The sequence below is a fragment of the Cyprinodon tularosa genome, unplaced genomic scaffold (genome assembly GCF_016077235.1).
Source record: "Cyprinodon tularosa strain WSP-4 unplaced genomic scaffold, ASM1607723v1 ctg339, whole genome shotgun sequence".
Lineage (NCBI taxonomy): Eukaryota > Metazoa > Chordata > Actinopteri > Cyprinodontiformes > Cyprinodontidae > Cyprinodon > Cyprinodon tularosa.
This window is the reverse complement of record NW_024039051.1, coordinates 73,540-97,812: the sequence shown is the minus strand read 5'-3', so window position 1 is coordinate 97,812 and position 24,273 is coordinate 73,540. Positions and strand designations below refer to the sequence as shown.

Sequence of the window (24,273 nt, the reverse complement as noted above, 5' to 3'; positions counted from 1 at the left end):
GTTCTCGCGCACCTCCCTCTTCTAGCTGGTCAAACTTCATCAGTCGTTTTCCCCAATTTCGGTCATAAAAACAAAACTAGCCGGCCTCCTTCAAATTTGAAACATTTTCTAGCCTGTAAGGTGTAAAAAAAAAAAAAAAAGAAAAAGAAAAAAAGAACAAATTAATCGAATCGAATATCGTGGTGCATTCTTGAGTAGTTTTTCTTGAGCATTATTGTAAATGGAGGAAACCATCTCGTTGTTAAGGTGATGTAATGAGGTGGTCCTGAATTAGTAGCTAGAGTAGTGGTCTTCTAAACTAAAAGCTAGCCATGCCACATATAGAGGCGCCTATCAATAACTGCGCATTATGTACGTGAATACAGCTTAAAGGATGAAACTAAAAGCAACAAAGCGGTTGATATGTCTAAAGAAAGCTCCTTATGTTTGGCTTATTTTTCATTTATGGATCATATAATTCAGTTCTGCAAAAATTGCACCATAATTATAAAAAAAATGGATGTGCAAACTGCAGAATTAAAGCTTCCCGGGGTTGTAGATAGTCGACCAATAGGCAATAGATTTTTAAGTTCAGCCAGAAACTTTTTAAAACATTTAATGTAATGAAAAAGGATCACTGATGTTTTGGCTTCATTATATGCTTCATCAAACTGGTCTCAAAATATGCTCAGTTGTGTAACCTGACTTTGTCAGCGAATTACTGGACGTGATTCGTCATAACAATGCCCGACACCTTAATCTATTAATATTCTTTTGAGAGCTCAAAGCAAAACAATGAACTACTTCTGAGAAGTAGGGAAAAACACCCCCCCCTCCTCCAAAAAGAAGGATTATTAGAACATAATAAGCTATTAAATTAAGGAAAATTCAACAGTTTATGGACTCCAAGTGACAGTGTTTTGTGAATGGGGGAAAATAGCCAGCATCATCTAATGTGGGAGATAAGTTGTTAAATGCAAATTTAACAATTTACCTCATATCTTTTGTTTGCTTTTATCCTTACAATAACAAGCACATTTAAAAGGTGTAAATGCAGCTCATTTGAGGTTCAATTGTGTTATTACTGCAAGCAGTCTGGCTCATTATAAGACAATCAGACTCATCTGATCCGAGCTTTGACTGGGGTCGTTTTTAAGCTGAACATTAGCATCAGAGAGAGCGGCGAACGACCCCTTTATGGCTGTTAAAAACAGGAACAACACGCCGGGCAACATCCACAGCAATAAAGGCCAGATGGCAGAGAGAGGTTTTCAGAATCTGGGAGTTTAGATCTGAGAGCAAACAAAAGACAGCTGCCTCTGTAGCGGCTTCGTGCAGCCTGCATGTCATTCGCCGCTGCATGTTGCACTGGATGATTGAAAATTGACAGGTTTTCTGCTACCTTTTTTTTTTTTTCAAACACATGAAACAGCATTTCAAAAAAGAAAATCAAAAGGATGAAATGAATCATCTCAGATTCACACATAAAAAGTGTGTGAGCTCTTCTGGAGGAAGTGCCACCTCTGTTTATTCTGTTAACTGATTTTATCACGCTTTTGGCAGCTGATTCAAGGCTTATGAAATCATCAGGCTGTTGCACTTGTTTCTTAGGAAGAAACGACAACACCTGATCAGCCAGTGAGTCAGAAATCAACAATAAAAATAATAAATTATTAAAGCAGTCGGGAAAACAACACAAGAAGTGACATGTCAGCAGGAAGTATGAGATTTAGGAGGTAAAAAAAATGAAAATTAAGACAGAAATATGGAAAAATCAGCTGCCGCTTTAGATAAATTGGAGCTTAAAGTTGCCCCGATTTATCCCTTTGAGCTTCAACCTGGTTCTACGGAAGAGGATTAGAGCCAGTGGGAAAAAAAAAAAAAGTTAACAGATTTTTAAATATTTATTTTAGTTTAGTATGGGGAAAAAGTCAGAATTCTGACTTTTTTTCTCAGAATCCTGACTTTTTTCTCAGATCCTGACTTTTTTCTCAGAATCCTGACTTTTTTCTCAGAATTCTGACAGCTAACAAAAATGTTAGCATCAAGCCATAGCCATGTCTGTTTTAGAGACTAGCTCTATTTTTTTAATGACCTTCTGCTCCTCCATTAATGAGGGGACCCCTCAGGCACGTAAAAAGTTGCCTAATTCCTTCATTTTCCACCAATGTGTCACTGGCCAAATCAAACAACTCACATGTTTGTCAGTGAAGCTGAGTGCTCCCACATCTCTTCCTTCATGGTGCCCATCTACATTAAGATCCAAAATTCTGAGATTAAATTCAGAATTCTGAGATTAAAGTCAGACTTCTGAGAAAAAAAAGTCAGAATTCTGAGAAAAAAAGTCAGAATTCTGAGAAAAAAAGTCAGAATTAAGAAACAAGTCAGAATTCTGAGATTAAAGTCAGAATTCTGAGATTAAAGTCAGAATTCTGACTTTTTCTCATACTAAACTGAAAAAATGTAAAACTCAGTTAACCTTTTTTTTTTTCAGTGGCCCTAATCCTCTTCCGTATGTTTCTATTGTGGAACAGGCAGGATTTAAAAATCACAGGCAGCCTTTTGGAAAACTCACTGATCTACATTCTCTTTGGTATTCACTCACAGCCTACTGCTTTTGTTATTCCCATCAAAGCATGTCAAGCTCATTATGTTTCTTTAACCCTTAACTTCAAGCAACTATCGCCTCGCAAACCAGGTATGAAACTGGACATGTCTGCGTATCATCCAGAGACTAATGTTAGACATGAACTGTTGAACTGTGGTCTACTTTCACCGTCTCTCATTAATAAAACCTTTGACCTGAAGCCAAATGCTGCAGGTCTAAATTTAGATGTAAAAACAACAAAAAACAAACAAAATAGACACTGAAATCTAAGTCGGATTTTTACTTAACCAGAGATAAGATAACTATGTGCATATGACACCGGGCATCGGAAATATGTAGAGCTTAGCCGGCTCAAATGACCGTGGGTTTCTGCTTCCAAATAAAGACCAGACAAGTGTTCAAACATCTCGCTCTCTAAAGCTGCCAAGAATGATGGGAAAGAAAAAAAAATAAAAACAGCAGCAGCATTCGTCCATCAACCTGTCTCTAACTAATGCAACAGATGACGACAGAGTTACTGAGTCGGTTACTCGTGGAGGAGTTACACAAGTCCTCGGCCGACCAGCTCCAGGCTGCACGGCCATCTTTAGGATCAACGGGTTGCTTGAATTAGAAAGAGACAAAAGAGTCGGGGAGCGGAGGCCAAACACGCAAGAGGCGGCAACTGGATGGGAGCGAGCAGAGCTGCATGCTGGCGTTAATGCAGCATTAAATTAAAAGAAGAAAAAACACAGGAGGAGTTTGTATTCATGGCTATCTATAGATGGGAGCGGAGGCAGCGAGGGAGCAGCTGCCCCCCAGAGAGCAGAGACACAGTAACCTTCAGCCAGCTGTCTGAGTCTGCAGCTTCACCTCTACCTAATACTGAAACTACTTTCACTTCTTTAGGGACTGAACAAAATACATTCAAATGTGTGATGTCAGCTAATCACACAGAATAAAGTAAAAGATAAAAAAAGAAGAAGAAAGCAATGGAAATAAACAACTGGAAGCGCTGAAAATATATTTCAATGAAATCCACTCGTGCACGCTCACACACCCATTCCTATACTGGACCATCATCTGATCCACTCTGACACTCTGTGGGGCTACAGCTGTTTCCACAGCGGGTCAGGTTACCCTGCCACCACCATCCCCAAGGCCTTCACCAAGGGAACGGCCCCATGTCGGGACAAAACAGCTCCCTGCCCTCCGTGCTTCTGCGGAACGCTGCAGCCGTGCGAGGGACGCAGACCCACTAAGGGAAGCGTTCACAAGGAGGCCTGCGGCTGTCAAAGTGAAACCTGTGCACAGGAAGTGTGCAATGAAAACAACCGCTCCTTCATTCAGTCATTCAGAAAACATAAAAGACAATGGAGCACGCCTTCTTACCTCATACATGTTTGCATTAAATCAAACACTTTATTACTGAAAGGATTCTTATTAACATTTTGCTGATATTATGGATGTAGACTGAACAACGACAGTCTGATTCCTTTTTTCAGCGTAATTTAGAGAAATACAAAAACATTTGTTCCCACTAGGACTAAATCTTCAAATCATTTCCTTATCTCTTTATCTCAGTTGAATCTTTAAAGGAATAGTACACCCAAAACATGATTAGCCTTCATTTTCTACTCACCCCCATGCTGAACAACACTCTGGAGTACTTTTTTGATATCTCAAATGCATCTGGAGATCTGGGAGGCTTCTTGCTGTCTGCTGACATTCAAATAATGGAGGTCTATGGTGCCCGAGGCAGAAAGGTCCATAAAAGTCCACAAAAAACGTGTCAATATTCCTCCATACTGCTCGTCCAATGTATTCCAAGTGTCCTGAGTGGGTAGCATCCAGAATTTACTCGAAACAAAGTCATTTAGAATGTTTTTAGAGCATAAACAGTAGTGTTTAGGATTTCCTGAAAGCGCGCACCTGCGCGTTCACAACGCTACGGAAGCCGGCAGACCAAACCAGATGAAAGTGCGCATTCAGCGTCCGCTCTGCCAATAATGCAAGCGTAGAAGAAGAAATGTGCTGTTTACCTGTGCAAAGAAAGAAACAACGAAAGAAAAATGTCTGAGGACTTCAGTGTTGAGGAAGAGCATGAGTTCTTTGCCGAGCTGAATGCGCACTTTCATCTGGTTTGGTCTGCCGGTTTCCGTAGACTCGTGAACGCGCTTTCAGGAAATCCTATACACTACTGTTTATGCTCTAAAAACATTCTAAATGACTTCGTTTCGAGTAAATTATGGACGCAACCCACTCAGGACACTTGGAATACATTGGACGAGCAGTATGGAGGAATATTGACACGTTTTTTGTGGACTTTTATGGACCTTTCTGGCTCGGGCACCGTAGACCTCCATTATTTGAATGTCAGCAGACAGCAAGAAGCCTCCCAGATCTCCAGATGCATTTGAGATATCAAAAAAGTACTCCAGAGTGTTGTTCAGCATGGGGGTGAGTAGAAAATGAAGGCTAATCATGTTTTGGGTGTACTATTCCTTTAAAAAATTATTTAAACAGTTCTATTAGTATTCAATTATTATTATTATTCAAGTTAGCCCTTTTTGCTCAGAGACGCACCAATCAGGGTTTTAACTTATTACCAGGGATTTCTTGGACTATCTAGTTAGGATCAGATCTGAAGAAATTAATTCGATTCAATTCAGTTTATTTCTATAGCGCCAATTCACACCACTTGTAATCTCAAGGCACTTTACAGTTCACCAGATCAGACAGTCGAATTGATTCAAAGTTTTCTATCTAAGGAAAACCAGTTGATTGCATCAACTCATTGACTTGAAGGCAATTCCTCACACTAAGCATGCTTGTAGCGACAGTGGAGAGGAAAAACTCCCTTTGAACAGGAAGAAACCTCCAGCAGAACCAGGCTCAGTGTGATTGGCCATCTGATGAGGCTGACTGGGGTTCAAGGAGACAGAAGCAGAGAAACTAAAAGCAACTGTCAACCAGCTCCACGGGCGGCCCTGTCCAGGAAACACACAGCCAGGGAGACGAGCTCCGCGCCATCTCCCATGTCAGAGAATGAAAGTGAGCAAACCCAGCCAGTCACAGTCAGAGAAACAGGACTACACTGAAAAACAGGCCGATCTCCAACTTCTATAAACAAAGGTGTTGATGGCAGCAGCACAGCTGACACGGTTTTCGGTTCGGTATATGTTGATTGTTAGCCTGACATGTTGGTCGTGTTGCTGTTAGCATAAACAAAATGTGTTGCACAATGCTTGCACACTGTTGCACTTTTATCCACAACTTTCGTTCCGCCGTCATCGTAGGTCACTCTAAATGCAAAGTGGTCCCATACAGCAGACCTATAAAGTGCTGCTGGCGCGTCTTCCAAATCCTGTTCTTTCCCACTCGCCATACCCACACAATTCTACACAACAACTGATTTTTTTTCTGCTACACCTGGCTACGCTGCTTCGCTTCTTCTTCTTCTTCTTGTTTACTACTGGTGCTTGGCTTTGGTTGCAGTACCTCCACCTTCTGCTCTGGAGTGTAAACGCTTCGCCTATGAGAAAAAGGAGCAGCGCATGAACCGAACGGTTCGGACGGTTTTCATAAACCGTTCCATCCCTAATGACCAATTACCATTATAAAGGTACAGCAAATTTTTTAATAACATTACTGTATTTTTAAATATATCTAACGCCAAAGAAATTGACTGCAGTTCACTGAGGAGCAGAGTAACACTAGGCTCTATTTGGCTCTAAACTTATATATATATAAAATTTATTACTACTAATAATCAGCATCTAGTTTAGCTTGTGTGATGTTTTGTATTTTTCTGTTTTTGTTTGGGATGCACCGGTTCACATTCTTTCATTTTAAACTGATAACGATACTTAAATTCTGAGATTCTAAATTTTTTCTGATACCAGAACTGTTTGCTTTAACGTTATCATCATTACTGTAATTTTTATTCCTAAGAGATGCCATAAAGTCAGCTCAGCAAGCCACATGTGCATGTTTATCTCAAAAGGTTGTTCTTAACAGTTCTTACAAAAGGTATTAAAATGACTTTTCTGCTGTTCAGGATGTGTTTGCTAACCAAACTAAAATCTAGTATAGAAATAGACTGAATTTATCTGCTCAGGGATGGATACAGATACAATTGGATCAGTGCATCTCTAGTTTTCATTACTCATTTCCATTTTCATACATGATAAACTAGGTGTTTAACAGTGTTTTATAGCAGCACACGCCAGTAAGAGCAAAGAGGAAGCCGACATCTGGGACTATAATGTTGAGCTTTCTCCTACTTTCAGCACTTTTTGATGCTGCAATGGGGGACCCCTTTATCCACAACTCCAAACCTATTATCTACATAAATACCCATGTAAATACCGTGTGCAATAACCATTTATAATAATCCTGTTATAAAAAAAAGAAAGAAAAAAAGCTTTCATTTGTATACTGTATATATTCCATGCAACTTCTCTTTTTGACTATTTGAGCTGATTTAACCAATACATTTCTCCACTGGGAGCTCAATAAAGTCAATCAATCAATAAAATACAGAGATCTGCCTAAAATCGGCTTTTTTTCAAATGAAACAAATAGGTTCCTTGATAGATGTTGTAAAATATAGGGATGCACGATATTGGGATTTTGGCCGATATTCGATATGCCGATATTTTAAAACTCATGTAGCCGATAACCGATATCGATACTGATGTTAAAGCTGGACAAAAATAAGTAGTCATTGAAAATAGCAGCTTTGTTATCCATTTCTGACACTTTGAAAAATAATATACTCAAATATATTTTCATATGCTGATATCAAATTGATTTTTAAAAACGCGGTATCGATCTATTTTACTTTCAAAATCTCGTGAAATTTCATCGTTCTGTTACAAACTCTCGTGATATTTTGCAAATTCTTGTGAGATTTTGTTAGTAAAATAGATCGATACCGCGTCAATATATCAACATATAAAAATATGAATTTTCGGGGGATTTCGTAGCATAAAAAAGAAGTTTTTGAGTAAGAAGAAGAAGTAGTATTTATTTATTTTTTGACTTTAGAAACTCAGAAGCTGATCAAATATCAGGTTAAACATCGGTGGGGTGGCCGATGTCCGATATTCAGTTTTAAGGCCGATACCGATAGGGGGCCGATTATATCGTGCATCCCTAGTAAAATATCTTGCAATATTTAAGAAAATATCAAATATTACCCTCATTTAGACTTCATAAATCACAACATCCTCTCTGTAGATCTGTCTAAAAAGCAAAAACAGTAGAAAGTTTCTTTTTCATACCTTTAATAAACCCCTTAAACTGCTTCTCACCAGTCAGAGTAAAGCTAAATAACTGAAAACTAATTCATTGCTAACACTGGGAACCCTACAAACATTTAATAAGGTAGTTGGGTCTCCTCTTATTCTGGCACAAGAGGGGAAGCGTCCACATCTATGGGACATTTTTCCCTTTCTTTGACAAAATAAAACTCTCCTGGTGTTTTAGCCGTTTCCCAGCTCTTCTTCTACAGATCTTTTAGGGTTCAGCAGCTGTACTGTAAGGAGAGAATAATGGACTGTGGTCTGCAAAGGTTGATTAGGTGGCAAATAATGTCCAATCAATGGAAATACCAGGATCTAGAGATAAGAATCAGCCTTGTTGCTCACTGCCCCTGTCAAAGGTTATAATGCTGGAGCTGATAACCTGCTTCATCTGGGCCGTCTGCATAAAGTTAACCTGTTTTTTTTTTTAAGACAAAGGATTGTGTGGATATTCGGGTCCAACCCCCCAGGTTTTCTCCCTACATCAGTGAAAGACTGTCGCTAATTACTGTGTTTCAGTCCCGGACTTCTTGCAGCACGGCGATGGGAAAGAAGGAGAAGTCGATCAGAAAAAGAGAGCAGAGAAAGTGTGGACTGATGGAAGAACTGCAGTGAACTGGTGAAATGTTGTGCTCAAAGATGACCCTGCACATTTAGAGGATGTTTGGCTCAACCTGCTGCTGTGAAGCAGGATTCTCCACCATGAACAGAATTAAAAATAAATATGGATCCAGGCTCAAAATCAGCACCTTGATATGTGCTTGAGAATGGCTTAGTCTCCATTTAAACTCAGGTTTAAAGCCTTGCAGGGCAGCCTAAAGCGCAGATTAGACTTTCGAAACGCACACATCAAATGTCGCTTGGGTCTGGTCGCGAACCAGTTTTGCTGGTATGCTTCTGCACCGTCTGTCTGGAATTTCTAGGGATGCACGGCAGTTTCCCGCCAAAGTTCAAGAGGGAGCATAATTGAGAACTCGCGAGAACTTCTGCAGCGCCGTTGGGAGTGTTATTTTCCAAAACAACAATGGCGCGTCTGCAAGATATCACGATCACGGAGATGGATCTAGAGTTGCTATTTATCCAAGAGGAACAGGTTCTGTTAATAGAGTTGCCAAAAAGACCAATTAACCGTTCATCATAGTTGTCCATTGTAGTTGTTCCTCGGTTTTTATAAATGGGACCGAATGGAGAAGCCGGAAATGCATGCCAAGAACCAATCACAGCTGCTTTTTCCTTGCGTACTTCCGCTTGAGGTCCCGCCGACGCATAGTCAGGATTTTTTTGAGGTGCGGTGAGGAGGTTGTGGTCGAGCACAGAGGCAGATTTAATGTTTGCAGAGGCTATGCCTCAGAAGCCCAAATTGGCCTTAAAGCCCACTTCTCTCATTAAGCCATAAAAAAGGAAAAAAATAAGCAAACAGTAAGTTCAGGTGTTTTATAAAATATGTGAATCAGGAAATTGTCTATATATCAAACTGAACAATTGTTGTTCTCTACTCCAAAAAAACACCTTAGATTTTATAATGTAAAAATGTTCTATTTTTTAAAAAGTATTTATTAAAAAATTCAATGTATAACATGGATGCATAAACACCTCATTTTATTTCAGTGTTAAATGCGGTTTAAAGTAACGGACTATAATTAAAAACATCTCCAGTCCTTTATTGCACTGAAAAAAAATCTAAATCTAGATAAGTAATTTTTTCTTAAAATAAGTGCATTTGTTCTTGAATTAAGGAGATAAAAGAGACATTTTGGCCAATTTAGATTTAAAATAAGAAAACACAATTGGACTGTCTTATTTCAATTGCATATTATCGAATTATCTTATTTTAAGAGTAAAAATACCCATTCAGCTGGCAAACTACCTCATTTATGGAATCAAATCAAGGGTAAATACTAGGGCTGGGTATTTTCGCCAAAGTCCTGAAACGATTCAATTTTGATTCATAGATTTCTAAATCGATTAATTTCAATTCAATCTGTTTTTACAATAATGAAAGTGGTTCAACTGTGTTTAAAAATGCTCCTGTATTTTATTTTTTCCTTTCATGTTAAACACAAAGTAAAAACTTGTAAATCAGACGGTTTACACTTGAGATGTGAACAAAAACTGTCTCAAAAGTGAAAACTTATTTATGAAAAGTGAAGCCTAACTCAAGCAAGCAGACGTGACACGGGGGGACATGGCAGACATGCATGAGCTGCATTATCTTCACTATATAAACCATATTTGCAGCCCTGTCTGTAACAACTACAGGGTGTTTGCTGGTTTGTTAATGTCTTCAATCGACCTATTTGCTATATTTGCTGCTGTCTGGCTTGAAATCATCTTTAGTGCATCTTTCCTGCTCATTTGAATGTGAACGTCACTCGATTTTTTTACCCAGACCTAGCAAATACACTTAATTTAAAGGGGAACACTGTTTTTCTTTTTTAGTCATTGGCCCCTTGATTTTACATTATTACATCATGTTCTACTCACCCATATGAGTTTTGTGTCATTTGAAGCTGTTCTGAAGATATTCCGTTAGGTTATATCCAAGTAACGTCTTCCTATGGGCAGCGACTTTAAGGCACAAACTAAACTGTTCATAATTTATTCTTTATGGTACGCCAGCATTCATAACATGTAGGCGAATGACTGTCCCCCAGACATTTGCGGCGCGTGTATGACGTCATCCGTGTATGCGGACTGAAGTTGTGGCGGCTTAGCCTCGTGAGACCATCCTGATCTCGCGAGCTTTCAAGTTTTCACTCGCAGATCAGTCTGGAGACTCTCCGTTAAAGAAAATTTGGAGCCTTTCCCCAAATGAACGTCCAATCAGCGTTGGCTTTGAGGCGGGTTGAGGTGTGACGCAACGAGAAGCGCGACAGTTCAGTCTAAAGAACATCGCGGCTTCAGCCGATGAAACTACCATTAGCGTGGCTATCGAGCAAGTTTTATCGGAATTACAGAGTATTTCTTCACTGAAAGAAGAGCAAAACACTGCTCTGGAGGCTTTTCTCAGAGTAAAAGATGTTTTTGCTCTTCTCCCGACTGGTTTCGGCAAGAGTAGCTTGGCTTGTGGTTGTTTTTTCGTCGTCGCTCTGTTAGTACGCCATATGCTTCGTTGATCTGATTGGTTTATTTGGCCCGTCTATCACCAACATAGGCCAATCAGCTAACCAGTATTTTCGCCCCTTCCCAAAATTTCTTCAACGGAAGGTTTCCAGATGGATATGCGGAGCAAATCCCTCTGGCGGAGTCAGGTTAGCGCCGGCTACGCTCTACCCCTTCTATTCATTCAGCTAGCTAATCTGAATCGTTCAATTCCATTTGGAGAGCGAGATAATCTGTGGTAGTAGCACTAGACATCTTCCAGGCATATGAGGAAAATAGCAGCAGTTCAGCGGACAGGATGAATGAACGGTAGCCGGCGCGCGCGGACGACGTCATACACGCGTCATCATTGTGCCTTCAAGTCGTTGCCCATAGGAAGACGTTACCTGGATATAACCTAAAGGAATATCTTCAGAATGGCTCCAAATGACACAAAACTAATATGGGAGAGAAGAACATGATATAATAACGTAAAATCAAGGGCCCAATGTAAAAAAAAAAAACGGCGTTCCCCTTTAAGAAATTTTTACTTGTTTCTAGATTTTTTTTTTTTTTTTTTTTTTTAAACAATGTGGTTGATAATAATCTTTATTCAGACACTGCTGATTTTTAATTGGTTACCCTGGTCTAAATTGACACTGAGGTTCTGGCACCTGTTCCCCGAGGGGACATTGTTTGGTGCCTGGCCACCTTTATCAAAATGTTCTAGCTACGCCTCTGGGTGAGGAACGGTTGGATCCAGGGAGCAGGACATCTCTGAAAGCAGCAGCCATCCCTCCCTTTGACAGCCTGTTAGTGGAGCTCCGCTCGGTGTGAACCAGCAAAGATGAACCACCGGAGAACCAACCACCAGCAGCAGCAGCCATGACCCTCAACTCACTCCAACATCATGTGTCTCACTACAAACTGGACTCAAACACCTCTCTGTTCAAACACCCTCTAAATAAACATTTTAATTCCGTTTTATCCTAATAAAGCTTTATATTCTCGGTAATATACCAAATAAATAAAGTTGAAATGTGATGCCCCTCACCAGAAGCGATGGAGGCTGCTCCGACCGGAGTCCCCGACCTCGGAGCTTCTTCTTCTCAGGCCGGATGCCGTCGTTCCCTCCGAGAGCGAAAACAAGAAGAAGAAGAAGAAAAAGGTACACCAAAGCAGCTGCTTCTGCTTTTGTGGTTTAATATGAGGTCGATACTTTCTCCTCCGCGGTGTCGCTTATATCAGCGGGCTAGGAGCGTCCAGCATCTTGTTTTGTGGCTCCAAATCAAAAGTTTCTCTTCCTGTAGAGAATAGGAAGCTCAAGTCGAAGGGGTTTGCCTCGAGAGGTCCATGGCTGAGGGGACGCTAGCGATTACTGGTTGATCTGTCCCTCCCTCTGCGCCAGCTGAGCTGACGCTGCCTCTCTCCTGCCACCATGGCTGAGGTACTGAGCCGCCAGTGTTATCAGCGCCATCTGCCGGTAGCTCTGGGGATAACACGCTCGTCAAACACGACTAAACAGCGACATCTGCTGGACATTATGTATTATAATTATTTGTTACCTTTTTGTGAACTTTTTCACATTTTACGCGTTAAAATCAGAAATTTCAGTGATTTTCTGTGGTTTACAAAAAAATAAAAACTGATTAGTAAATATTATTTCAGTTTAATATGGGAAAAAAGTCAGAGTTCTGACTTTAATTTCAGAATTCTGACCCTGTTCTCAAAATTCTGTGTTTAATCTCATAATTCTGACTTTTTTCTCAGAATTCTGACTTTAGTCTCAGAATTCAGACTTTTTTTCCTCAGAATTTTGATTTTAATCTCAGAATTCTAACATTTTTCTCAGAATTAAAGTTGGAGAATCTTGTGCAGGATATCTATTAGCTGTGAAAAAATATTTTAATAAAATTTGAAAATAGTATAAATACAGTAAAAACAAAGATTTAAGCAATGTTTGCAACAAAGATGTCATAGATGCAAAATTTGCTTTCAGACAGAGATCATATAGGAGTCAGCAAGGTGTTCTGATGAAAGGAGAGCAGAAGGGAACTATCTGTCACACTCGCGTGAACATAAACTCCCCATAGTGAAACATGGTGGTGTTATCATTATGCTGTGTGGATACTCCTCATTAGCAGAGATGGGGAATTTTGTTTATGTTTTATAGAAGGATGGATCGAGATAAATTCCGATAAATACTGTAAGAAAACCTGTCAGAGGTCATAGAAGACTCGAGACTGGGCTTGGTTCCAGGTCCAATAGATTTAGAAAATCCTTTCAAACCACAAGTTTAATTTAGATGCTGTAAAAAAAGCGACATAAAATAAATCAACGTAGGTCATAAAACAGATAACCCCTCTTCTACTCTTTCTGCACTTCCCTGTCTCTCTCTTTGCTGTCACCACTGATTCAGACTAGGGATTTTCCTCTAGAGAACCTACAGTCATATTGATCATAACCGTAACATTGTGTCCACTTTGTAAGTCGCTTTGGATAAAAGCATTTCCTAAATGCATAAATATAAACAGATGGTCAAATGCATAAATGGCAGATTTTAAAGGAGGATGTCCTCTCACACCAGCCTAAAAGCTATTGGGAAAGGAGGTGCAAAAAAACACCAAAAAACTTGTGTTTATACCCTTAAAGGTAATGCCTGTGGTCTAAGAGGCAAAGTAATCCTGTGTGGAATGGTATGGATGAGATTATATCCCTGAATGATGCAGTCAACGACCAGATTGGAGTAAAATTAGGACTTTACTGCAGAGCTGCAAGAGAATCATTCTTCACAGACGTTAATTTTGTAAAAAGATGAATAGACACATTGTTAATGCGGAAGAGACACACCCCAGAAAGGCTTTAGGGTGTTTGTTCAGTGAATGATGGGCTGTAAGGGTATTAAGTCAGGAGCGCTGAATGCAATCAACAAATTCATATGTTCATCAGGAATGGGACATTTGGATCTCTAAATGTGGTCACACGCTATGCAAATTTTATTTATTTATTTTATTTATTTATCCTTTACTTAACCAGGTAATACCCATTGAGATTAAAAATCTCTTTTGCAAGGGAGACCTGGCAAAGATAGGCATCAAAATTACATCACATCATTACACACGTACAAAGACACACACATAAAAGCCAAATATGCACTTACAATAAAATTTCAATTAAAACATTGACATGTGAGGGAGTCCAACTCAAAACATCTAATTTTCAGCTTAAAAGTATTCAAAGGAACCAATTTACTAAGTTTCAAGTTATTTTGCAGCAAATTCCATGTAAAGGGAGCAGAGTAAGCAAAGGCCTTTTTACCCAGCTCAGTACTGACACTAAATGTGGAAAAGGTCAATGTTTCAATGTATTTGAAAAACATATCCCTTTTCAATACTTATAATATATCAGAGGTATTTTGATTATTCAGTTTGCTTTTTTTAAAATTAAATTGTGGCACTTTTGGAGCTCCGCTTAACAAAAAATGATAGGATAATAGTTATGTTTTAATAGTATAATTTACTGTAATAGAATGGCGACCAGTCCAGGGTGGTCCCCACCTCTCACTCTTATACAGCTGGAGAAAAGGCACCAGCACACCTTGCAATTCCAGCTGGGATAAAGCGTGACAGAAAATGGATGGATGGATGGATGGATGGATGGTACAATTTACAGTTACTGTAGTACTTTTATTTGTTTTTAAAACTCTTAATGGCCTTCCCCCTCCTTATCTGTCTGAGCTGTTACATTCTTACACACCCTCCCGTTCCCTCAGGTCAGCTGATCCGTTGCTTCTGAGGGTCCCAAAGACAAAATGCAAGCTCAGAGGAGACCGTGCTTTTTCTGTGGCAGCTCCTAAGCTATGGAATGATCTGCCTCTGAGCATAAGACAGGCCTCTTCTCTTGCTGTTTTTAATTCCCTTCTTAAGACTCATCTTTTTTCCTTGGCTTTTGGCACAATTTGAGAGGTTTTACTTTGTTTTATTCTGTTTTTAAGTATTCTACACTCGTTCTTTTTCCTATTTTATAATTTTATTGTATTTTATGATTGTGTACAGCACTTTGGTCCTGTCCGGTGCATAAAGTGCTTCATAAATAAAGTTGGTATGGTATGGTACATAAACAATAGGTAGGCTGATATGATCTGGGCAAATTGTCCTACTTACCTGTATAATTCACTTACAGGTGCTGGTCATAAAATTAGAATATCATGAAAAAGTAGATTGATTTCAGTAATTCCATTTAAAAAGTGAAACTTGTATATTATATTCATACATTACATACAAACTCATATATTTCAGATGTTTATTTTGTTTTATTTTGATGATTACAAATGACAACAAATGAAAATCTCAAATTCATCATATCAGAAAATTAGAATATTACTGAAGACCAATAAAAACAAAGGATTTATAGAAATGTTGGCCAACTGAAAAGTATGAACATGAAAAGTATGAGCATGTACAGCACTCAGTATTTAATTGGGCCTCCTTTGGCCTGTATTACTGCAGCAATGCAGCGTGGCATGGAGTCGATCAGTCTGTGGCACTGCTCAGGTGTTATGATAGCCCAGGTTGCTCTAATAGTGGCTTTTAGCTCTTCTGAATTGTTGGGTCTGGTGTATTGCATCTTCTTCTTCACAATACCCCATAGATTTTCTATGGGGTTAAGGTCAGGAGAGTTTGCTGGCCAATTAAGAACAGGGATACCATGGTCCTTCAACCAGGTACTGGTAGCTTTGGCACTGTGTGCAGGTGCCAAGTCCTGTTGGAAAATGAAATCTGCATCTCCAAAAAGTTGGTCAGCTGCAGGAAGCATGAAGTGCTCTAAAACTTCCTGGTATGTGGCTGCGTTGACCCTGGACCTCAGAAAACACAATGGACCAACACCAGCAGATGACATGGCACCCCAAACCATCACTGACTGTGGAAACTTTACACTGGACTTCAAGCAACGTGGATGAAGTGCCTCTCTTCTTTTCCTCCAGACTCTGGGATCTTGATTTCCAAAGGAAATGCAAAATTTACTTTCATCAGAGAACATGACTTTGGACCACTCACCAGCAGTCCAGTCCTGTTTCTCTTTAGCCCAGGCAAGACGCTTCTGACGCTGTCTGTGGTTCAAGAGTGGCTTGACACAAGGAATGCGACAGCAGAAACCCATGTCTTTCATACGTCTGTGTGTGGTGGTTCTTGAAGCACTCACTCCAGCTGCAGTCCACTCTTTGTGAATCTCCCCCACATTTTTGAATGGGTTTTGTTTCACAATCCTCTCCAGGGTGCGGTTATCTCTCTTGCTTGTACACTTTTTTCGACCACATCTTTTCCTTCCCTTCGCCTCTCTATTAATGTGCTTGGACACTGAGCTCTGTGAACAGCCAGCCTCTTTAGCGATGACCTTTTGTGTCTTGCCCTCCTTGTGCAAGGTGTCGATGGTCGTCTTTTGGACAACTGTCAAGTCAGCAGTCTTCCCCATGATTGTGTAGCCTATAGAACTAGACTGAAAGACCATTTAAAGGCTTTTGCAGGTGGTTTGAGTTAATTAGCTGATTAGAGTGTGGCACCAGGGGCCATCAATTTTGAACCTTTTCACAATATTCTAATTTTCTGATATGATGAATTTGAGATTTTCATTTGTTGTCATTTGTAATCATCAAAATTAAACAAAATAAACATCTGAAATATATGAGTTTGTATGTAATGTATGAATATAATATACAAGTTTCACTTTTTAAATGGAATTACTGAAATCAATCTACTTTTTCATGATATTCTAATTTTATGACCAGCACCTGTACATTACGTGGAATAAAGAAAATAATCACAAAGAAATAAATTACATGATAAAAAAAAACATGATTACCACCAATGTAAAATTGCATCCTGGCACATGGATGTTACATATGGATAAATTAAGTCAATAGTGTTAGAACCAATTAAATTCTATTCACTTTATTTCTATAGCGTCAATTCACAACACATGTCATCTCTTTACAGTTCAACCAGATCATCCAGTTAAATTGATTCAAAGTTTTCTATCTAAGGAAAACCAGCTGATTGCATCGACTCATTGACTCAAATACAATCCCTCACACTAAGCATGCTTGTAGCGACAGTGGAGAGGAAAAACTCCCTTTGAATTGGAAGAAACCTCCAGCAGATCCAGTGGCTGCAGAGTGAAGAGGTTTTTGATTTTTGGCTCTGATCCATTGCAGAAACAATGCCTTTAAAGTCGCATATTCATTATGCATGGTTTCCATTTGCTACCTCCCTCTTAAAGAAGCTTGTCTTTGTCCTGGGCATCTCTGAGTTGTTCTGTGACCTATTCTAGGTGTTCTTATCAAATTCTGGACATATGCATTAGGCAATGCAACCCTGGAATTTATTAGGCAAGTAGATAAATTAGACAGATTGATCTAGATATGCCTATCTGAGTAAAAAGTGATGCTTCATCTGTGCAAAGCAGAATCCTGTTTTTCTATAGCTTTCACAGCGAACTGAGTGAAACATTGCCTCTGCTGTCTCACCTTCAAATTTCTCACAAACATTAAGATATTCACTGTGTTCTGGGAAGCAGCCAGGTTGGAAAAAAAAAGAAAGCAAACACAGGGCTGCTGACGCTCAGACTCAGTTCTGCCGGGCAGAGGGAGCGGGGGCCCCGTATGAAGCCCCCCCCCCAAAAAAAAACTCTGATTTGTTTGGATATGAGAGGTTTGGCTGGAAATTAGTTCTGCAGCTCAGCTGTTTTCTGTCACTTTTCCTGCAGGAAGATCAATATTTTTCTTGAACCCTGTCCATGTGTTTCTACTAATACTTCACACCATTAGAACTGGGTTTGTATCCATCTCTGACCAATAGTCCACCTTCAAATTAATCTTAGCTGCAGTGTGTAGTGAAACACAAGCCAATCCTAAAAACAAAACCTATTAAAGGCTTCTTACTTTAGCATTCTCTGTTAAACGACTTAAAAAAAAGAATAAAATTGTGAATGATGAAAAAATAAACCTTCAGGTGATTTCTGGTCTGCTGTTTTTATTCTCAGACCTGAAAGTCCCTCTCTCCCACCCCTGATGAGTACTCAGGGTTGCTCCCGGCTCTCCTGCCCACCTCTAATCCATGCCGCACTCATCTCGGTCCCTCCTGCTTTTCTTTCACCGCTGGTTTCACTGAACACATCAGACAACGAGTTAAAAATGTCCTGGACGTTTGCAACGCTCCTGACTCTCCTTGCAGTGCTGCTTGCACTGAACTGTGAGTCTAATGCTTTCATATGCATCTATATATGAAATGTTATGTACTATTAACTGTTTTAAGTACTGCACTCTTTGTTTTTGATTTTACTTTTCTCATTTTTGTCTCCAAACTCAGTGTCTCCCGAGGCTGAATCTGCAGCTGTGGGCAGCAACACAGGAAGTGTAAAAAGTCCAGCAGGTGTGGAGCACATATTTAACTGCTGTGCATCATATTGTTTTATCCTTCAGCTCTAAAAAAAAAAACCCAACCTGCTCCCCCCACAGGTCCGCTGAGGGGGATCTTCATGAAAGAAACCGATGCCTCCAGTTTCTTCAGAAAACGCAGCAAACGGGGCATAAAATCCCAGCATGAGATCAACGGTGAGTTTATGGTGGATTGAACGATGTGGTTTGATCAGAGATGCTGTGGCTGTTACTGCGTTTAAGTGGTTAAGGTGGCAATCTGTGTGTTACCATGAAGAAGAACAGCTTTACAGGGGAGGAACTCAAACCTGCACAACTGTTTACCCAGTTAAATATATTCTAAATTCAATGCAGTTTAGAGACCAGATAAGAATCCTGCACAAGAATGTTTTCTAAACATAAATTATTACTCTTAAAAACATTCATTATATCTTGAAATGTGTGCAATAACCACTGGGCTATACTGTTCTCAACATATTAGAATCCTTTGCATACTGAGCTACAATATACTGTATGCTTCGTGCATTAGATGCACATTTTGGGGTGAATTAGGAACATTAGATATTATGCAAATGGAAAATATCTGCAGCATGCATAAGACCTGAAACTTAACGTAAAGGTATGTCTGATATGTTGCTTCATTTCTAAGAAGAGAGGAGAAATCATCAACTCATAATAAATTTAGATATTCATTTAAATCTCTAGTAATATAAGAAACAAGCTCCTGTGCACCGCAAAAAATGGAAATCTAAATAAGTAATTTTTGCTCAAATTAAGTGCATTTTTTTCATGAATTGAGGAGGTAAGTGAGACACTTTGCCAATGGAACAAGACAATTTATATTTAAAATAAGAAAAAAACTATTGCTTTTTCTTATTTCAAGTGTATATTATCTAATTATCTTATTTTAGGAGGAAAAATACTCATTCCATTGGCAGATCATCTCATTTGGCTGCTCAAATTAAGAGTAAATACACTTAATTTAAGACATCTTTTACTTAATTCTAGATGTGCAGTGTGATGCTTGCGATGTTCTGCCCGTTTCGGACCCTATTTTCTGGACTTTGACCGACCGCAGACCATAGAAGTGTTCGTCTGCTGCGGCAGGAGTCACAGGACAGCATGGTGCTCCCAGAGCCACACCACTACAAGCACCCACTCACTGTATAGTGATTGATGGTTGCAGGATAGTGAAGGGATTGATGCTGTGTAACATGTTGTGCTTCTGCCAACAAGGTGAAATGTTCTGCAGGTTAAAGAGCAAGAAAAGCAAAGCTGGGAACGGAGAGTTCTGAGTGGGTAGGTGGGAGACGTATGAGGAATATGCAGCCATGTTAGCAGAGAGGGGTCAGAAAAATATTATATAGACGAGACAAACGGGCTGCTTAGAGACAAACAGGCTTTTAAAATCTTTACTGCATTCCATTTAAAAAAAAACATTAATACTAATTATATTATTGATGATAAAAGCCTAAATCTGTAAATGTTTAATGTTCTGATTTATTTCTATCTGACATCTCTGAATGTGCTGCAGCTCCCAGTGAAAGCACAAATGTGAGCACTGAAGTCTGAACAGGTCAGGGGTCGTGACCTTTCTTTGAAAAGGTTGGCGCTGCAATCCTAAACTCAAAGCCGATGTCTTTACTGATATCGCAGACGGTGTGGAAGTTACACCGACAGACAGAAATACAATCCTGTGGAAAAAAAAGAAAAGGTTTCCTCTATTTTCCTTTTTGACAATTTAACTTTAGACATCAACAAATAGGATTCAATATAAAACAGAAAAAAAACAGGAAAAGGTTTAATAGAACCTGATTAGGTGAAAAAGAATAAAGATCCAAAAACTAACAATCAGGACCTTCTCTAAAATAACAGATGGGTGATTAATTAATAGACCTGTATCAGTCTAGATCCAATAACTATAGGCAAATCAAAAAGCCTAACAAAAAATAATAAAATAATGTATTTTCACTGGAAAAATGATAGAAATAAGTAAAAATTTCTTAAATTAAGTGTATTTACCCTTGATTTGAGTAGGTAAATTAGATACTTTGCCAATGGAATGAGTATTTTCAATCTTCAAATAAGATAATTTGATAATATGGCCTAGAAATAAAACAATCCAATTGTGTTTTCTTATTTTAAATTATCTTGTTCCATTGGCAAAATGACTCTTCCGTCTCCTCAATTCAAGAACAAATTCACTTATGTTAAGAATAAATTGACTTATCTAGATTTCGATTTTTTTTCCAGTGTTATAATAGGATAATTTACAGTTACTGAAGTACATTAACAATAATTGGGATTCTTTTTCACAATCCTAACTTTATTTGACTAGATAATAATGAAAAAATAAGTAAATTTTTAATCGTCTTATTTATTGTCATAAAATGTCATAATTAACATTAAAAAGGCCTGAAAACATCACCCTGCATGTAAATGTACAGAGATCATCCCCTTCTTTACTATTTTCCAATTTTGTTAGAATCAGAAAATTCAAAGCATCTAACGGCCATTTTAAAACACAAATCAGTGCATATTAGCTTAATGAGAATAGAAGAATTAAAAGTCTAATAATGAATTTAAAAATTCAAGTCTAGTAAACATGTGAAATGAATTTGTATTCAACTCTATCAACACTAAACAGCTTAATTTCCCCTTCAGCAGATCAAAAATGTAACATTTGATCTCAAATGTTCAGAGCATATTTGCTGTAGTTCCAGTGTATCTTCTAGGACTACAACTTTTGTTTGATTTGTTTATTTATTTTTACTATTTTTTTCCATGAAAATAAGATTTGCAGTAAGCGTTAAATGTGCCTCAACATGCCTGTGAACTTTTGCAACATTAATTTGTTGTATTTCTGAGGGAAATATTTCCTTTTGACATCATTCACAGAGAAGAATTTCCGAAAAGTCGCATTTAATCTGATTCTTTATCTTATCGGAAAAAGAAAAAAATATGCTTTTGCACCTTGTCTCGTTGAACAACAGGCTGTTACTAAAAAAAAAAAAAAAATGACACAGCCCTTGAATCTAAAATACAGGTAACATTTAACCTGTCATGATTTTGGTCTGTGGAGTACCCAGAGAGAACCCATACATGCAAGGAGAGAACATGCAAACTCCATGCAGAAAGACCCCAGGCCAGGAACCAAACCCAGAACCTTCTTTCTGCAAGGCAACAGTGCTACAAACTGCACCACCGTGCAGCCCAACTGCCTATTTGGTTCATTTCTTCCATGATGTGTTTGCAGCTGAGCAAATGCAAGTTTTGGCTGCAGACGAGCGAAGGAGGGAGTTTCATGAGGACAAGAGGAGTAAGTTTGAGAGCTACGCTGAGGAGGATAATGATGGTATGTGAAGCCTGCAGAAAAGAGGAAAAATGGGGAATTTAGACATTTTTTTCAGCTTATCTTTCTTATCCTGATCTCTTCAGAGCAAAATGAGAGAACAAGAGAGAGCACCGAGCAGTGGAGGGAGTTCCACCATGATGGGATGAATCCTCCCTATGAGTACAACCGTCACACTGTCTGAGAACCGAACAGGAAGAGACCTCAACAGCTGCCAAACCTGGAGAAATAAAGCTGCAGTAAATATGCTTTGCTCTCCTGAAAACATGAATTTTATTAGTCTGAGGATATGAAACAAACGTCTTCTCCAGTTTTAAATGCAGTTTTCCTTTTACAGTTCAATTATATTCATGTAGGGATTGATCAAACCAGATCAGACCCATGATATAGATATTTGTATTGTCAAATATGCTAGATATCAATCAGATTGTTTAATAATGCCAGAAAGTATTCAAAAGAGTAAAACCCAAATTAATTTGAATTTATAGTATTTTTAACTGTGTTCAAATTTGATCTATGACAGTAAAATAAACCTATCCATAAATATCTTATCATTTATTTATCATGGTGTAAACTATGAGGAATTGGACTCTAAACCATCACACTACCACCTTCATGCCTCCAGATGACATTTTAGGCATCTTATTAGCATGAATCAAGTGTTTTACACAAGTGATTGCGTAGTATAATATACAAACAGGATTGTGTTATTTTTCTCAGCTAATGGCAGGGGTTAAAGGTATAGTGGAGGATTTTTGCAAATTTTTGAAAAGACCCGCCCTCTCCTTTTAAAAAAAAATGCATATGCACAACCCTGTACATGCTCCTGAGAGGAACCGTCTATTAAACGCGTGCGAGAGCGTGCACTAGCCCGTTTCTCCTCGTGCACCCCCTGTTGAAAAGGACCAGTTGATGATCCAGCCAGATAAAGAACATCCTCAACTATTCCTTTAATACTCCGTACTCTGTAGCATAGTTTACATCAGAGATGGGAAGTAACGAAGTACAAATACTTCGTTACTGTACTCAAGTAGATTTTTCTGATATTTTTACTTTACTTTACTACCTATTTCAATGGCGACTTTTTACTTCTACTCCTTACATTTTTACACAAATATCTGTACTTTCTACTCCTTACATTTTAAAAACTTGGCTCGTTACTTTAGTTTTGAATCATTTCAATGGAGTTACCGTTATTATTTTTCACGTCATCAATACCAAATTCAATCTAATTGGATGGGAATCTACGTTGCATTTGACGCACCACTACAAGATGAATCGACAGATTCGGCGGTATTCATTGGCGGCAAATCATTGCAGCTTGGTGGCGGTGGCGTTAGCATAGTAGCATGGACGACGAGATGATTGAAAATGAACACAACGGAGATCTAGTCCTATTAGCAGACATCCATTTAAAATGTAGGCAACGGCATGAAAAAAGTGGTTTCTACTTTTACTTTTATACTTTAAGTAAATTTACAAGCCTGTACTTTGTTACTTTTACTTGAGTAAAGAAGTTTAATCAGTACTTCCACTTTTACCAGAGTATTTTTTAACACAAGTATCTGTACTTTTACTCAAGTACGGAAAGTGAGTACTTTTGCCATCTCTGGTTTACATTAAACGTAAAGCTGAAAGTTATTCTAAACTAGCAAATCGTGCCTCTATTGCCTCAGTTCTGTTTTTTAGCACATAGTTTAAGCTTTTACTTTATTGTATGAAAGCATCATATCTGTTAAAAAGCTCCAATGTATTTGCCTTTCAGTGGTGTGCAAATTGTAGCTTACTTTCCTTTAAAGAGCATAAAACACAGCGGATATTAGAAAACACATTGCTGTTAAAATGGTAGGATTTTTCATATTAAAACGAGAGCTTTAAAATCATTTCAGAGCTTTTTCCATCTGTTGGAAAAATAAATAAAGATTAAATACTGTGGTTGTTGAGGGGGCAGTAGATGAGTGGATTAGTATCTATTTTTTTTGTATTTTATATACTCTAACAATCCTCAGAGGGAAATTACTTCTCTGCATTTAACCCATCCCCTTGGGGAGCAGTGTGGGGTTAAGGGTCTTGCTCAGGGACCCAGTGTGGCAGTCTGTGGGAGATTGAACTCACAACCTCAGGATTCAAAGCCCAATGCCCTAACCACTAGGCTGCCACTACCCTACTCATATTTGGAACTATACTTTGGCTAAAAACAAAACAAAATGAAAGCATGACACTGCCACCACTGTGCTTCACAATGCACGTCACATGGGTGTTAATTGATAGTTGTTTTGTCTCCAGCTGAGTTCTAAAGGACAGAGTTCTTATTAAAGGTGGAAAAACTTCTGAAATGACTTATTATACAATGTTTAAAGGGGATTTTATACTTCATATATCCTACGTATAACTCAGAATAACCTCCCCCGACGTAGCTATAGATTACAATTCTGCAATATACTCCTTTATGTCAACTTAAAAGCTTTCACTGCTTTGCTTTTTCTTTATTGTGAAACTTTATGCAACATATTAAAAAATAAACACAAAAGAC

At 38.6% G+C, this 24,273-nt stretch overlaps 2 protein-coding genes across 2 annotated transcripts in view; one reads left to right on the top strand and one right to left on the bottom strand.

Moving 5' to 3' along the window:
- LOC119789452 (cyclin-dependent kinase 17-like) overlaps positions 1–12,377 on the bottom strand; it is a 57,398-nt gene extending 45,021 nt beyond the window's left edge. The window contains exon 1 of the mRNA XM_038294328.1: positions 12,011–12,377. The gene's annotated coding sequence lies outside the window, so the exon portion shown is untranslated. The remainder of the gene's footprint in view (positions 1–12,010) is intronic.
- Positions 12,378–18,012: 5,635 nt separating this feature from the next.
- On the top strand, positions 18,013–22,291 carry ucmab (upper zone of growth plate and cartilage matrix associated b). Its single transcript, XM_038294324.1, has 5 exons — positions 18,013–18,203; positions 18,321–18,383; positions 18,470–18,565; positions 21,645–21,743; positions 21,827–22,291. The coding sequence occupies exons 1-5, from the start codon at positions 18,023–18,025 to the stop codon at positions 21,922–21,924; spliced, it is 537 nt and encodes a 178-aa protein (XP_038150252.1). The 5' UTR covers positions 18,013–18,022; the 3' UTR covers positions 21,925–22,291.
- Positions 22,292–24,273: the final 1,982 nt, after the last annotated feature.